Source organism: Limulus polyphemus, unplaced genomic scaffold (assembly GCF_000517525.1).
Source record: "Limulus polyphemus unplaced genomic scaffold, Limulus_polyphemus-2.1.2 Scaffold35, whole genome shotgun sequence".
Classification (NCBI taxonomy): domain Eukaryota; kingdom Metazoa; phylum Arthropoda; class Merostomata; order Xiphosura; family Limulidae; genus Limulus; species Limulus polyphemus.
This window is the reverse complement of record NW_013665645.1, coordinates 1,438,810-1,456,067: the sequence shown is the minus strand read 5'-3', so window position 1 is coordinate 1,456,067 and position 17,258 is coordinate 1,438,810. Positions and strand designations below refer to the sequence as shown.

Here is a 17,258-nt window from a genome sequence, read left to right as displayed (position 1 = left end):
TATTTAAAACAAGTAAAAATGCCAATTAATTTTGTGTTCTTCATATTACAGAAGTAAAGAATTTATTATTTGTACTATCATTTTTATAGCATTTCTAAATAAGAACTATTATAAGACTATTGAATTACTGTTTGTTGTTTTTTTTAACCTTAGAAAAAAATTACATGAACTATAAACAGATAATAAAGGACCTTATGAATAGAAAACAAACACAAAAATCATTTTAAAATGCTATAGTTTCCTTTATTAAAACTACATATATGTCCAAAGAAACGGACTATTGTAAGACCAGCAACTAAAAGTCAATGAAGCTAGATACAACACACGTCAGCAATAGTACATCTGGCTTTAGAATGTTCCTCAGATATGGCTTTAGCCTGATGTATAGAATCACAGTTAGCTATGAAATAGTCTACTGAAGCGTAGCTTCGTCTTCTCCGAACCTTATCTGCTTAACCCCTGAAACAGAAATGATAGTAGTATTTTTGAGGTTCAAATATAGGTTGCGCTACAATGTGTAAACAAAATTCTCTATAACATTGACACAACTGAAAGCCCTTGACTTTTGAAAAGCATTGGTAAATTAAAGCAAAAACAGTCTTATCTGGATAGTTTGTGTGATACTTCACAATAAGATGTATAATGTTTATCATTTATACAACACACCGGCAAACTCACTTCAAAACAAAGCAGTTTTATATATGAGGTTGTAGAAAATAGAAGAAATAAACAGTGACATTTAAGAACTAAAAGTTATTTTATTATAAAGATGCAACTTATGATAGACCCATTGCAGAGAAAACCGTTTATATCTACTAAACTATATATATTTAAAGTACATGCTATGTTATTACAAAAACTTATGACTAGAATGTAGTAACGACTGTAATCCCATTTGAAATTAATTTTACAATAAACAAAATAAAACATTAACCTTAATTTAAATGCTTATTCTATAAATTTTCATAATCCAGTGTTTCAGGATATATTCTTGTGATGGAACCTAAAATTCAAAATGAATACAATATTTTTGCTAAAACCTAACTGTTGTAACTACCTTTCTTGTAATAAGTGAGATAGTTTTGCACTAAAAACGTATTAATTTTTCGTTAATTACCCGAAAATTTCTTCCTTATTTGTTCTATTAATTTTCTATATTGTTATATACAATATATTCTATAAGAGGAATTCTTACTGACATTTAATGCAGTAACAGATTCGTATAACAATGGTAATAATTATAAATGTATAATATCTCACTTGATGTGAACTAAAACAAATAAAAACTCAATATATTAATGCCTCATCGTGATAAAGTTTAAAAGAAACATTGCACTTTCCGAGATTACTTTTTTGCTAGTAAATGTCCACGAAGCATTCGATTCAGGTATGTCAAGGAAACTTATTTCAAGGAAAATTAGGCACAGGGGAAAATTACTTTTTGAACAAGACTTCTGCGTCCAAAAACGAAAAGGGTTTTGGGCAAAATAGACCTAAAAAAAATAACAAAAAACAAAACTGTGTGAGACCAAAAAACAATTTTTTGACTCAATTAATGAAATATGTGAAAATAAGCAGCTTGGAGGTATCAAAGGATGCAGGAGAGTGAGAACAACATATATTTTCCTAATTGGTTTTCAGAAATCGGAAGGCCAATACTGACACAAGTAAAATGAGGAAGGGATGGGATGTTAACCGAAGGTGAGTGGTGAACTTTATTTTTTAACAGTATACATTGTGGTTGTTCAAATCAAGTGCCAATCTTGGTATGGATAAAGCAAGAGGGTATGCGGGATTGTGGACAATGACAACTGGAGGGCAGTGGGGATTCTTTTCATTTGAACATACTTTGGCATGACAGTCATTACCGCTTGTCCATAGAATTATGTGACTTGACACAATGCTTGACTTGACGATCCTCGAAGTTTTCTCTGCTTTGATAGATAAAAATGAGATACATTGAACATCTATAGCTTGAAATATTTTTCAAAGAATGGATTGATAAAAACACAATAAAATGTAGTTCTGATTTCAAATTAATTAACATATTTATAACTTGTTCAAACCAACTTTGTGAAGCACTAAACGTTCTTACACCGGATAAATGTTAGAGTATTCTATAGCATTTATTTTTCGTATTTAAGTAATGAATTATATTTTAATTATATCAGATAAACCCAGACATAAAATAAAATAATATCCTATACTATGATTTATTTTACAAAACTTAGTGATAATTTATAGAAATTGCTCAGCTTTGATATAAGTAACTATTGAATTTTCATTACTTTCAAGAGATGTAATGTATACTGTAAAAAAGAAGAATTACAATTATCACAACTAAATGAATGAACGTGTTATTACATCAAATAAATGTAATCACACAGGCTTAGATGGCATTTTGTAGAATTGTCATGTGTTTTATGGAAAAATGATGACTATATTAATATATTAAATGAATGTACACATGTAACACATTATGATATACCATAGAATTTATGAATATTTCATATTAATAAGGTAATGAATGAATCGTTGTGATGTCAAATGTAGAATGTTAAATGAATTGGGACGTCAGGGCAGTTTATTATATGTTATATTTTTAGGTAAATAATTCTCAATATATTAAATTCAGAAATTACTTTCATATCTTTTTGTCTTTTGTAATTCAAAAATAATGCATTTATTTCAAGAAGATGACACAGTAGTTAAAGCATACGTGATGTTCCACAACAAAATTAATTTCTATGTAACTAAGACATAAGCATGTTTTAAAATTACATAACTTTACAAACATATGGTACGGTATTTGAAAATTTTCCTTCATGTTTTATATGAATGTAACTATTGTAAGATTTAATAAGTCAAATAACTAAGTATGATATTTAATATCGATAAGAAAGGAGGAAATTATTACTCTGAGATAATTTTCACAAATATTACAGATTAATATTTATAGTCCCCAGAAAATTTCCGAACTTACAATGCTAAAATTCGGGGTTCGATTTCATGCGATGGACAGAGCGCAGATAGCTCATGATTTACCTTTGCGCTAAAAAAATACCTCAACAACATAATAAAAATTATATGTTCTTCTTTATGTGCACTTTTCATTATACAAAAATCTTCGTCAAAAATAACAATAGGTAAAACGTTCCAATAACGTTTTCTTTTACAATGTAAGTATACTTTACCAAACCTCTTGGAAGGCAGTTCTATTATATTTCGACATTATAGTAATAGAATTTTTAATAACTTCTTATTATAAACACAAATAAAATACCAATATAGGATAATAAAATTAAATATAACATAAAATAATGTTTGTTTTGAAATTCGTGCAAAGCTACACGAGGGCTATATGCGCAATTTAGCAGTGTAAGACTAGAGGGAAGGCCATCACCACCCACCGCCAACTCTTTTACCAACGAATAATAGGATTGACCGCAACGCTATAACGCCTCCACGGCTGAAAGGGCAAGCATATTTGGTGGAACAGGAATTCGAACCCGCGACCCACAGTGAAGCTCCCTAACAACCTGGCCATGCCGGGTCATGTCTGAGAGTGTTTTTAGAAATAGATAAGATTTGTAATACTTTATTGAGTTCATTTATTAATTTTTAGTGTTAATACAGGCGGGAGTATATTTTTACCTCTTCCTCTCCTATAAATTTCGATAAATTCAAGTTAGATAAGAAAACACTGAAATCACTTAAACATGATTTGTTTAAGGGAAATATATTTGTTTGTTTGCAATTAAGTACAAAGTTACACAATGGGCTATCTGTGCTCTGCCCACTACGGGTATCAAAACCCGGATTCTAGCGTTGTAAGTCCACATAGATACCGCTATGTCACTGGGGGGCTAAAGGAAATTTTAGTTTTATTATTGAAACATATTTTGCCATCTTAACAAAGTACGCAAGATGGCGTCTTTCGTATATATATTTAAATTTTTAATACTTTCAGAAAATTAGGGGATGAACTTAGAATTCGCGCACGATTTATGTATTTAAATTATTTTATACTGAAACATTGTTTAGCAAAAAAAATATTAAAAAGAAATTATTTATATATATATATAGCTTCATTCTTATATTTCTAAGTAAAATGCCAGACAATATCAACATACTCAGATCGCCTACCGGACGGAAGGCATGAGGTTAAAAAGGATACATGTCACCCTAGACTTAAATGAATTTCAAAGAGGACGATTAATCGGTGGTTTAGTGACCCAAGTTGTATACCTTCTTGGCTTTTAAAGATAAACAATATGAATGCTTTTTAGCATGATTATAATTCCATTCGTCGAACCAGGTAATTTAACAGTGTTCCAAAGATATTCACGAGTGAACGAGACCGCCGTATTTTATATCAACTTGTATCCTCGAGAAATTGAGACTAATCCCAAAGCATACATTTTTGGAACTTGGTTTATTACCGGTGCTAAAAACTCTAGGACTAAGGATTTTTCAAGTCTAGTAGGTAATGGTCTGAAATACATTAAATATCACTTAAGTAAATCTTGTTTGTTTGTTTGTAATTAAGCACAAAGCTACACAATTGGCTATCTGTGCTCTGCCCACCACGTATAGAAACCCGGTTTCTAGCGTTGTAAGTCCGCAGACATACCGCTGTGCCACTGGGGGTTAAGAAAAGCTTGTAATATTATCAAAGACAGAATCGGTATTCATTTGTTCATTATATTCGGTAATTTCGTTGAATAAAAAGATAAAATTAAAGACTGAGGCTAAAACAACAGAAACTTTTGATTTTAGTAATCTTTACACTTGTCTTCCTGTTGATAAAATTAGTTTTTCAATTTGAAGATTTAAAAAAATATGGAAAATTAAAGCCTTGTGTTAATAAGCACAGATGTTTCTATCATATGATAACGTTACTTGTACGAATTATTATTGTTTCACATAAGCGAACTCTTACAAGCCATGTACTTTTTTAACCTTATAACAGACATATTGGTGCAATTCGGCCAACAAGCCTTTCAACAAATACAAGAAATACCTATGGGAGATAACTTCAACATACAGTATAAGTTACTAGTTTGTGAGTAAGACTATAATAAATCTTTACACAATAGTCGCACTTGTAGATATGTTGGTGATATTCGTTTACTGAATTATGAAAGTGTTCTTGACACAATCGAACAAGTTCATACAATAACATTCACACTCATGAGTACCAAACCACATTACCGAGACTTAAACATCAGTATTTACGTTTAAAGTTATTAATGAATTAGACATTTTTAACTTCAAAGTTATTAACTTTCCATTTCCGAATATGAATATTCCAAATAAGTTATAATACTTACTACTTATAACTTATTAGCTTCAATAAAATGTGTTCAACATTACATGATTTTATGGACAGAGCTTATAAACGCATTCTCAATTTTCACAAACGAGGATTCTCTTTCCGCATTGTGAATATTAGATTTTTGCAATTTTGCGAAAATTCAACAATCTTCTTACTATCAATTATGAGATTAATAGTTTCACAGAAGATCACAATCTTTTCAAAACTTTCACTTCTACACTTTAAGTAAAAACATATTAAGGTAATAATGATGATCCAAACTGTAGTATGGCGACCACATGAGTTTTACTTTTCGTTAATTTAAGCTCTTACTATAGTTAATGCAAACTGCATAAAAGTTCCCATGATAAAGCAAAGAGCCATAAATGTTTGAATGAGTAACATTAACAACCATTTTACTGATACTCCAAGCAAAATTAGCTTTAAAACATAGAAGGTAAAAATAGTTTCATTAAAACCAACTGTTTAAAAAACCTAAAAAAACATTTCGACACAGTCTTCCTCAGTGGCTGCTGGGCGTTGAAAATGAAGAAATAGTATCGTTTGATGTCGTAAGCCTGTTCATATCAATACCCACCAAACTGGCCTAAGAAGTTGTGAAAGCGAGACTGGTCGAAGACAAAGACTTTAACTCAATGGACGTCAATCTCACTATATGAGATTTGTACACTATTAAAAATACAATAGGCAGTTTGCCAACAAATCCATGGTATAGCTATGGGATCGCCAACGATCGTAGCGCTTTCGTAAGTTGACTAACGATGAGTTAAATGGTATGAAGAAGAAGGCCAATGTTATGTTTAAATACAGAGTATGTTCTATACATAGAATAATTTTCATTATGCTTATAAATCGGTGTTTGTCAATTTACTATTATATCAACATAACGTGCTTCCGTACACAAGTCATAATTGCAGTAGATTTAGCTGTGGAGACTTTATAAATCAAAGGCTTGGAGACATTCGCCCTCACAATTAAAAGCTTTAGACCAAATGTGGATGATATTTTCACCATTCTGGATGAAAACCTCTGAGAAAAGTTTCGGGGTCACCTCAGTAGTCTGAATAATCGCATTCAATTCACAGAAGAAAAGAATCCCAAGAAAAACTACAATCCTGGCCAAAAAGTTACGCATATTTTGTGACAAATAAAGTCATTATTATTAAGATGGAATACAAAATACACTTAGCGCTGTCAAACTGAGAAATGCATATTATATTAAACAACTACATATGTAATTTGTATAATGAGACAGGTACTAAGGTCATCATGAACGATTTATTAGAACAGTAAATAATTTTATCAGATACCTGTAGAAAGATGTGTAATTCAGCATTTCACATATCATAACAAAAACTTACTAAAACATATATAATTACAAAATGTAACATCAAATTATTATAAGTAGCGTCTGTAACCTTATATCAGTTCATATTAAATATTGAGTATTTGGTTGGTCCTCCTCGTACTCTAATAAATTCCGCAAGGTGACGTGGCGTGCTGTCGATGAGGTTATTGATGTAATCAACCGTGATTTACTTCCAACTTGTAACTATAAGGCACTGCAACTCAGCTACAGTAGCTAGTTTAGGGTCGTGGTTAGCAATTTTTTGGCTTAGTTCTGCCCAACAGTTCTCAATGTGATTACACTCTGGAGACTTTGCTATCCATGGCAATCTTGTATCGTCCTCCTGGTCGAGATAATCCTGTACAATACGCGCACTGTGGGCAGTGGCACTGTTATCCCAGAACACAAAATTATTGCAAAACCTTGTCCTAGCATATGGCAGAAATATCGTCTCCACGTGATGCCTGTAGGTGGCGTCATCGATGCTTCCCTGGAGGATATGAAGAGCAGTTTTCCATCATGATGAATAGCTGCCCAAGCATGTCTTGAACAACTTCCTGCCTTGGTTTTAGTCCCCATCACCCTACTTCCCACCAAGCTATGGTTATCAAAACGTTAATGACAAAATCTCTAGATCTTTATTCAAAATGTATTAGATCAAGTTAAAGAAAATCAGCATATCATAAAAGTTTTGAAGATAATGGGTACTTCAACAACTTTATTGAAACAAAACAAAATATATTTTATTCTAAATTAAACCTACTACCACTACACTGATCCCTTACAATAAAGGATTATCTGTCCTCTTAAAAGACTCAAAAATAAAATTAATGTTAGAACTGTTTATCAACCTTGTACAACTTTAAGCTATACCTTAGTCCATCCAAAAGATCCCATCCAACCAGAAAAAATAACTTGTGTATATAAAATTCACCACGAAATATGTTATGTTTTGTGGTGAGACAGTCTGAACATTAAATACTCTTACTAACGAACACAGAAATGATGTTAACTTCTGCCAGATCGATGCTGCAGGCTCAGCACAAAATCACATTCCACATTTTAAAAACAATAAAGTTATAACAAAACCCATTAATAAATTTCAACGCATTTTCCATGAGTCGTGGCCTATGCTAGGTGACAATAATTACATGAACATAAGCACCAGTATAATTTCATTAATAGAATACCATGTATTACTACCGTAATTGTATTTAATCACCTACGATGTATCACAACATACAGTAGCCACTAAGAAGAACAATAGATTGTAACTAAACGTTTGGCAGGTTTTTTTACCTTGTGGTTTTACTAAAATTGTGTTAACCTTTTGTGTTTTAAATGTAATTTTGGTGTGTTATTTAACAGGATTTTAAAGTTCCTTATATGGAATAACAATACTTAATTTATTATGTTACATTTGTTTCAGCCAATTAATTTCTACACTTACCATTGTTGTTACTTCCTTCTCTACGTCTTATTATTGTGCGTTTTTTCTAATCTTATCAATTATACTTTTCAGCTGCTATTCAGAATTTTACTCTATTGTTTACAGCTCGCCCCTCCACGTGTGATGTAAAGTGACAGGAGTTAGTTAAAGTCGGATTAATTGCATGGTTAGCATGTTACTCTTCTTCTTTTATAATCAATTTGCTTATATTTTAATTAGAGTATCAATATTTTTATAATTTATTCTATGGTTCTGTTATTTATCTAATTTGTTAATTAGAATAATTATTGTTATTTTCTAGATAAATATATTTTTTTGCTGTAATATCTATACAGTCCTACTACTTAACTCTATAGTTAAACAGTAACTTGTGTTATAGTAATTTATTTGATATTCAAATGTCAAGTTGTTCTAAAATTACACTGTCAGAGCTGTTTATGGGTTTTCCACGGTTAACAGAAGATTGTTATGCAGGATTATATAAAAATTTGCGTATACTTATATTAAGTTCTTCAAGAAACATAATTTATGACAGCGCATGAAGCAAACCAGAATGTTTGTATTTGGTGTGTAAGATATAATCTATTCTTTCTTTAACGCTACTTTCATTAACAGCATTGTTGAGGATGTTTAATATATCTATTTTTAATATTTTTAATCATAAAGACTAGTTTCATATACTAGCTTAGTATATGGATTTAGGACTAATCTAAACCTCCTAAGCTGACCAAACCTTGTGTATTATAATTGGGATTACGGCTGAAATAACCTATTAGTGAGGGTATCCAACTGATGAAACAATGCTTTCTAATCTATATAAGTAAGAATAGTATATTTAATTAACGATTTTCGTTACTGGGTTTATTTACGTAATTGTTTCCTTTGATCAGATTAATATCAATTGCACATATCTTACTATAACGAATTGAAGGAGTTTTAACAGTCATAAGTGGAAGCATGTGTTATCAAACCATTTCTACTGGGTGTTTCTGTTTTTCCTTACTAACTCCTGGAGATAATGTAAAATTATCGCATGTATACAGAAATAATATGAAATTTGTGTCAAATTCAAAGAACCCGAAGTTACGTTTTCATAAATAAAAACAGATATAAGATTATTATAAGTGACGTTTCATGACGGATAAAATTGTTTAAGGTATTTTTAAAAATGCATATACAGTCACTTTAAAATATGGTTGATATCTTATTTTATGACGTAAGCCTGCTATATAAAATCAGTAATATTTTTATTATGGTTACTTGTCTTTCACAATACGTAATGTAGGAATCTATCACAGGTACTTATTTACAAACAGGCGCGTCCTTAGAGAGAATATATGTTTCTTTTGTTGTCACTTGTACTCATTTATTATGGATTCTTTTTTATGATTGTTAATGAATTATAAAGCTGAGAATAATCGATTGACAAAAAAATTAGTTTTGAGAAAGTTACATGATTTCATACTGTTGCTCTTATATGAATAAAAACAACAACAAAAAGATCGTAAATGAATAAGACTCGATTCCCGCAGTGGACAGAGATCATATAGCCTATTGTGTAACTTTAGGCTAAACACCAAACATTAATGAGCCTATAACATTAAATAATAGTTCATAGATCAAGTTTATTAAAGATTGTGAATAAATATAATAAAAATAGAAATTGGAATTACTTTTACTTACCAAAATTAAGCTCCAGCCTCTTCTTCCTCCTCCACGCCTCTAGTAAGAACTTGGGCAAATTTTTTCAGGTCAATCATGCCTTCATGGTCAACTGGAGCTTCATTTAAGGCGTCATTAGCCTACGATCGAAAGGAAATAACATATAAAGGAATGTTTAAAGGAAATAACATATAAATAATTTTATATTTATGTTGTATTTACCTTTCCTGATTCTAAAACTCTATAGTTAATTATATTTTTTATTTATAATTAAACTTCTTGTTTTAATCATATAAATATTGTTACGACAGCGGAAGTCGCATGACGCTGGGAGCATGCGCGCTGGAGTTTCTAAGCCTGGCGAGAAAAACCAGCGCAAGGGCAGAGATAGATAGATGGAAGAGATAAATAATTGAGTCAAGCGAACAGTACGCACCCTAAGTAAAGTGTGTGAATCACTGTGATTTATAGCATGTGTTATAAAGGTTGTTAAGTTTACAGTGACTGTAGAAATTCTGTGTATTACAAAGTCGTACCCAGAAAGAATAAACTACTTTTAATCAAGAAGGGACTTGTATCGCTGAAGTTCCTCGGAAAGAATTTATACCGGAAATTAACAAACAGGCAGATACGTAACATTCTGAGTATAAATTGTACTCCATAAATATCTCATGTTTTGGTTGACTAAGAAAGCTTCGATTGTTTGAAACAGTGATAAAAGAAGCATCATGTACCTGGAAATAGGCCAAAAAATAGAAAAAAAGTTCTTGTAATTTTCTTACTGTTTGTGCAACACTTGCAAGATATCGTACCATAAATTAGGCTGGACTGGATATGCGTTGCATTTGTGAAGCTCTTCGTAAATATATTGTTACGACAGCGGAAGTCACGTGACTCTGGTAACACGTCATGCGTTTCTAGAAGGATCATGACTGTTCCTGGCAACTCTAGTGTTTGCCAGACGCCCTCTATTTTTGTATATAAGCCCGGCAAATAAAGCGGAGAAAAAGAGGGACGGCATATATAATGGCAGATAGGAAGATATAGAGACCGATAATCGATTCAAGTGAGCGGTAGTGACCGTAAGTAAAGTGCGTGAATCGTTGAGAATTATAGCGTGTGTTCAAGTGAAAGTGACTGTGGAAATTAAGTGTATTGCAAAGTTGTATTGAGAAAGAATAAACTAGTTTTATTTAAGAAAGGACTTATATCACTGAAGTTCTTCGGAAATAATTTATACGGGAAATTAACAAACGACCAGAGACGTAACAATATCATGCCTACCACTGGCGTTGAATAAACGTATCTGGCAGAGTGTCGCTGGTACACGGAGCCCGTGCACCGATTCTATTTGACAGTGCCCCGAATACCCAGTTGGTATCTTGAAAATCAGAATAGAAAATCACGTTTGATATCATACTGAAACGCCGAAAATTTTCGCGCCTATGGGCCCGAACCCCGATTCTTTTAAGCACCTAGCGACGCCTCTGGTACCAGAAATTTTTTGGAATAAATTTAGGTATAAATAAACATACAAGCATGTCTTTTAAATTTTCGGAAATCTTTAAGCAATTGATCACTGTCAAATGTTTTTTTTAATAATATATTAACACTATAACTGTTAGATTTGGATAGTTTACAAATCCATAATCAATATATTGTTAGATTATAATGTTTCAACAGATCGTTGTTTCAAAGAAAATTAAGTTAATCAACGTTTCAAAATGGTACTCCATTCGGAATTCTCAAAAAAACTGATAATAAGTTCCATTTAGTACAAGCAGAATTTCATTCCTATTAATACTCAAATGTTTCTACAACTTATCAACCAACACTGTCAGACTACAAATCATTAACCAACACTGTTAAACGTAAAGGTTATTAGAACTTATCAACCAATACTGTTATACTGCAAATCATTAACCAACACTCTTAAACATAAAGGTTATTACAATTTATCAATCAAGACAGTCAGACTACAAATCATGACTCAACACTGTCAAATATGAAAGTTTCTGAAATTTATTAACTATAACTATTAGACACTATTGATTTTGTTATTCGTTAAGTGGGGCTGTTCTGTTGGTGTTTTCTACAACTTTATTATTGAAATTGTTTGTGTCATACTTTTCAGGATTCATCACCTAACATCATATTAAGTAAACTTTTCCTACAATTAATCAACTAATATTTTCAAACCTCAAAATAACCTTAGCTGATTAGCTAGCTAACACTGCCAACATCAGTATTGTTCCACGAAGCTGCTGTCATATTCGAATATTTTATTAAATAACGTTTCAGGACTCGACTATATCTACAATTCACACTACAATATTTTCACACTTATTAACTAACACTACAAGAGTACAATATTCTTAAGGTGAATTAATTAATACATACCTCTTCGTTGCTAAACTTCTCACCCCACGTCATCAATGCATGCCTAAGTCTAAGAGAAAATTAATCATATATTTGAAAACGGAGAACATTTAGTGCAAATCTAATTATTCTAGAATATTAAGCATAAATTTAGCATCAGTATATCAGTAGAAATCTTTTTAAACACTGCACATAGAAAAATAACATTCAAGTGTAAGAAATAAAACAGAGTCATTGTACTTGTTCTTAATGTGAATATTTGCAGCCTAATACATTTATGCTTTAAAGACAGTCCTATTTGATTGTAATTAATGAATCACGTTTAATATTGCAGTAATAAATAATTGAATTGTGACTAAAAACTGAACTACCATGTTGATTCGAAGCCTAACTTCACTTTTCTTGAAATAATTGCGAAATTCGTTCGTCGTTGATACCGCACAAACACGTTTTTCAAGCGTGTCACACTGATTGTGATATAATGTAATGTACACCTTTCTCTTTCAGGGTATCTCACATACATTCATCGTGTGGTAGTAGATATACATATATATATGTGGTTTTACTTACTGTTTACGAAAGATTCATGCTGCATAACTTTCATTGTTTGTTTCAATGCGTAATTTGTTTTATATCTAGATTAAGATTATTTAGATTGTAGGTTTACTTACGTTTCTTCCTTCACTTTCCCTTCCCCTTCATCATATTGGTTGAAGGCATTTATTATCACGTCTTCGTCGTCAGTTCCTAAAAAACAGTAACTTTGATTTGTTATACAAAGTATGTTTACTAGGAGTAGGCCTGTGTAAGAAAGTTGTCTTCATATGTTACAGTGGTAATTACTTTCTAAATATATTAACACAGTTATCATATCAGTTTTTATTGTTGTTAATGCATTCAGTATCCTGAACCCATGTTAACATGTTTATGATTAGTGAACCCATGTCCATTTGTACACGTGTTAACACAGTCAGTGTTAATGTACCCATGTCCATCTGTACACGTGTTAACACAGTCAGTGTTAATGTACCCATGTCCAGTTGTATAAGTCTTAATTATCACAGCTAACATCAATGCCAGAGGCGTCGCTAGACACTGGCACACGGGGCCCGTGCCCCGATTCTACTTGACCCCGAATCCCCAGTTGATGTATCGAAAAGTCAAGATAGAAAACCGTGATCGATATCATACTAAAACGCTGAAAATTCCCACGCCTATGGGCTCGAGCCCCGAATCTTTTAGACGTCTCTGACCAGTGCACTCATATCGATATTTATACACATTTTGCACCGTTATCATAAATGTATCTTAATACAGTCATGATTTATATGTATCAATACATAAAACTAAGGCGTACCGGTGATTCTGTCTCCGAAGATAGTCAAGAACATAGTAAAATTGATTGGCCCCGGAGCTTCAGCTACCATCGATTCTAACTCATCGTCCTGGACTGATTTCCCTAAAGATGAACAGAACAGTGTTATCTGTATTCATCAACTTGCTAAAGATATTTAGTAATTGCATGAGTAAACGTTTAAAACTGTATAAGATTTCTACTATATTTAATAACGAAACCATTTTTATATAGTAAAACTAATATCTAGTGTTTCAAGGTGTGGTTCTATCCTTGGTGATGTTGTTATATGTCATTATCTCACTTCTCAACCTGTCTTGGGGTTTTTTAGTTTGATTTTACTATTAAAGATTTTTTAAGTCTGATTATCTCACTTCTCAATCTATCCTGAGTGTTTATTAGTTTGGTTTTATCATTACACGTAGTGTTTGATTATCTCACTTCTGAGCTTATCCTGAGTGTTTATTAGTTTGGTTTTATCATTACACGTCGTGTTTGATTATCTCATTTCTCAACTTATCCCGAGTGTTTATTAGTTTGGTTTTATCATTACACGTAGTGTTTGATTATCTCACTTCTCAACTTATTCTGACTGTTTATTAGTTTGGTTTTATCATTACACGTCGTGTTTGATTATCTCATTTCTCAACTTATCCTGAGTGTTTATTAGTTTGGTTTTATCATTACAAGTTGTGTTTGATTATCTCATTTCTCAACTTATCCTGAGTGTTTATTAGTTTGGTTTTATCATTAAACGTAGTGTTTGATTATCTCACTTCTCAACATGTTATGTATATATATATATATATCCTTAGTTTGCTTTCACTATTATACAGCGTATCTTAAACGCTGCTTTTAAAACTATTATTTCACTTCTGAAACTATCCTGCAAATTTTAGTCATGTTTTAAATTGTCCATTCTACACTGAATTGGATTCTTATGTGTGATGAAGTAACTGTTCAAGTTGTATTTAGTTTTGGTTTATTGTTAACTAGCCAGTTTTTTATGTTTGGTTATTTCACTATTAATGTGTTTCTTTAACATTTAAAGATATGGTTACCCAACTTTTCCTAGCATTTCCTGCCCTGTTCTATCTAATATTTTATGTTTTATCATATTACTGACATTTTAAACTGGTATTTTCATTCTACACTAGGTAAAGTTTCACGCTTAGCTGTTTAATCAGATATCTAATCAGGGATTGTTTTATGTTTAACTTGAGTTACCTAACTAATTATATATTTTGCAAAAATGTACATTTCAATAAATCTATTTCTACAGTGTTTGGAAAAACGTAGAACACAGAATAAAGTAAAGGGAAAATTTGTTAAAAGCAACAAAATTATTTACTTGTTAACCATATTGAAACTACTATTTACTCCATTTAAAATATAATATAATTATTAATACAGGTACTCTTTAATGCAACATTCCACACTCTCTGTAAACCTTTAGTTGAATAACTCGATATCACACCATACAGACACTAACATTAAATCTATTTTTGTTTGGTTGTTGATAAGTGCAAAGCTACACAATGGGCTGTTTCTGCTATGCCTACTGCGAGCATCAAAACCTGATTTTTAGAATGATAAGCTCTCGGACGTAACGCTGAGCCATTAATTCCGGTTTTTGTTTTTAATAATAGCATAAAACATCAAGGATGGAGCCCGCCACCTCTCGCTTAGTCCTGGCATCGCCACTGCTATCTAGTCTGTTCTAGCTGTGGATATTTAATGTTTATTACATTGATACTCACATTATCTCCACACTGTGTTTCTTGTTTGATTATATTAATACTCACCCTATCTTAGACTGGATTTCTTGTTTGTTATGTTGATACTCACTTTATCTCCACATTGTGTTTCTTGTTTGATTATATTAATACTCACCCTATCTTAAAATATATTTATTGCTTGATTATATTGATATTCATTCTATATTCAATTATATTTCTTGTTTGATTATATTGATATTCACCCTAACTTCAGATTGTGTTTAATGTTTGAGTATATTGATATTCATCCTATATTATATTATATTTCTTGTTTGATTATATTAATATTCACCCTAACTTCAGATTGTGTTTAATGTTTGAGTATATTGATATTCACCCTAACTTCAGATTGTGTTTAATGTTTGAGTATATTGATATTCATCCTATATTATATTACATTTCTTGTTTGATTATATTAATATTCACCCTAACTTCAGATTGTGTTTAATGTTTGAGTATATTGATATTTACCCTAACATCAGACTGTGTATATTGATATTCACCCTAACTTCAGATTGTGTTTAATGTTTTAGTATATTGATACGGAAGGAGAGCAAATGTATTTGTGTTTTAACAAGTACATTCAACATATTTTTGAATTATTCTTTTCTACCGCAAGCCAAACTCTTTTCTTGTGATATTTTATTTTCTCTTTTTCTTTTACTGAATATCCTGAATGTTATTATGCACAAAGCAACACAATGAGCTATCTGTACTGTGCCCACGGCGGGTATTGAAACCCGATTTTTAGCGTTATTAAATATACTACTATTCAACATGGTACGTCCATGTACTTTTATTTCTCTAGTTATTCTCTCAAATTCTATTTTTGGCTTCTTTTATCGTTACCTAACTTATCTTAAGTTCTATTTTAGATGTTTCTCCTGGACTGCTATTTTCATGTTTAATTTCATCCATTTTTAGTCTAACCTAGCTAGCTAATCATTTTTTAAGGAAATATTCATTGATTACATTCTCTTTAAACTTCGCGTCCCGTTATCGAATAAACGCGATTTGCACTTTGGGGACATGAGTGTGTCAAAAGAGTGACGATCAACTCTCACTTTTCCATAGTTGGCGGTGGGTACTGTTGACTAGTTGCTGTCCCTCTAGTCTATCAGCTAAAAATTATGGACGGCTAACACAGATAGCTCTCGTGTAGCTCGTGGTTTTGCGAATAGAAAAAGCGTGTTGATCATATCTTCTATACACATAGTAACTTACTGTACTTTATCTATACACATACTAACATATTCTACATTATATATACACACAGCAACATATTCAATATTATCTATACACATAACAACTCATTCTACCTTATTTATATGCATAATAATTTATTCTACACTATCTATATGCTTAGTAACTTATTTTACACTATCTATATACACAGTAACTTATTCTCCTTGTGGTTTCGCAAGTATAAATAGGTTTTATGTAGCCTCGGAAAGAAACCATTGCTTCAGGTTAATAAATATTTTACTACAAGGAAACATGAAAATGTATTTAAAAATGTCCAATGCTTACATTTATTGACAGAGTAATGAAACAAATGGGATGTCGTTCATGCGTTTTGTGGAGAATAACCTGTGGATTAATAACGTAGAAATATAATGCATACAATAACTTGAATTTTCAAATTAAACATGTTAGCAAAGCTTACCTAATGATTCGAATGTGGCTCTTAGGTCATTCTTTGAAATGAAACCATCTTTATCTTGGTCAATTAGCTGAAAAGCCTGAAAATACAGCGTTCAAAATAACAGTATTAAAATATTAAATTAGAAAAATACACAATATTACCTCTACTAAAAGACGATAATCAGTTATTTAAATCTCATAAAGATATATTAGCTATCTAACGAACGTAAGAAATTTTCGTATAATTGAATAAAATCTTTGAACAATAACTTTTTAACAACTAAAATCGTGTATATATATATATA

At 31.4% G+C, this 17,258-nt stretch overlaps 1 protein-coding gene across 1 annotated transcript in view; it reads right to left on the bottom strand.

Annotated features, from left to right (window-relative positions):
* Positions 1 to 218: 218 nt before the first annotated feature.
* Positions 219 to 17,258, bottom strand: part of LOC106460770 (myosin regulatory light chain 2-like) — a 26,240-nt gene continuing 9,200 nt past the window's right edge. The window contains exons 3-8 of the mRNA XM_022387786.1: positions 16,976 to 17,051; positions 13,535 to 13,636; positions 12,849 to 12,924; positions 12,199 to 12,247; positions 9,820 to 9,938; positions 219 to 459 (exon numbers count right to left, since the gene is read on the bottom strand). Of these exons, the coding sequence (XP_022243494.1) occupies positions 9,825 to 9,938; positions 12,199 to 12,247; positions 12,849 to 12,924; positions 13,535 to 13,636; positions 16,976 to 17,051 (417 nt within the window). The 3' untranslated portion in view covers positions 219 to 459; positions 9,820 to 9,824. The remainder of the gene's footprint in view (positions 460 to 9,819; positions 9,939 to 12,198; positions 12,248 to 12,848; positions 12,925 to 13,534; positions 13,637 to 16,975; positions 17,052 to 17,258) is intronic.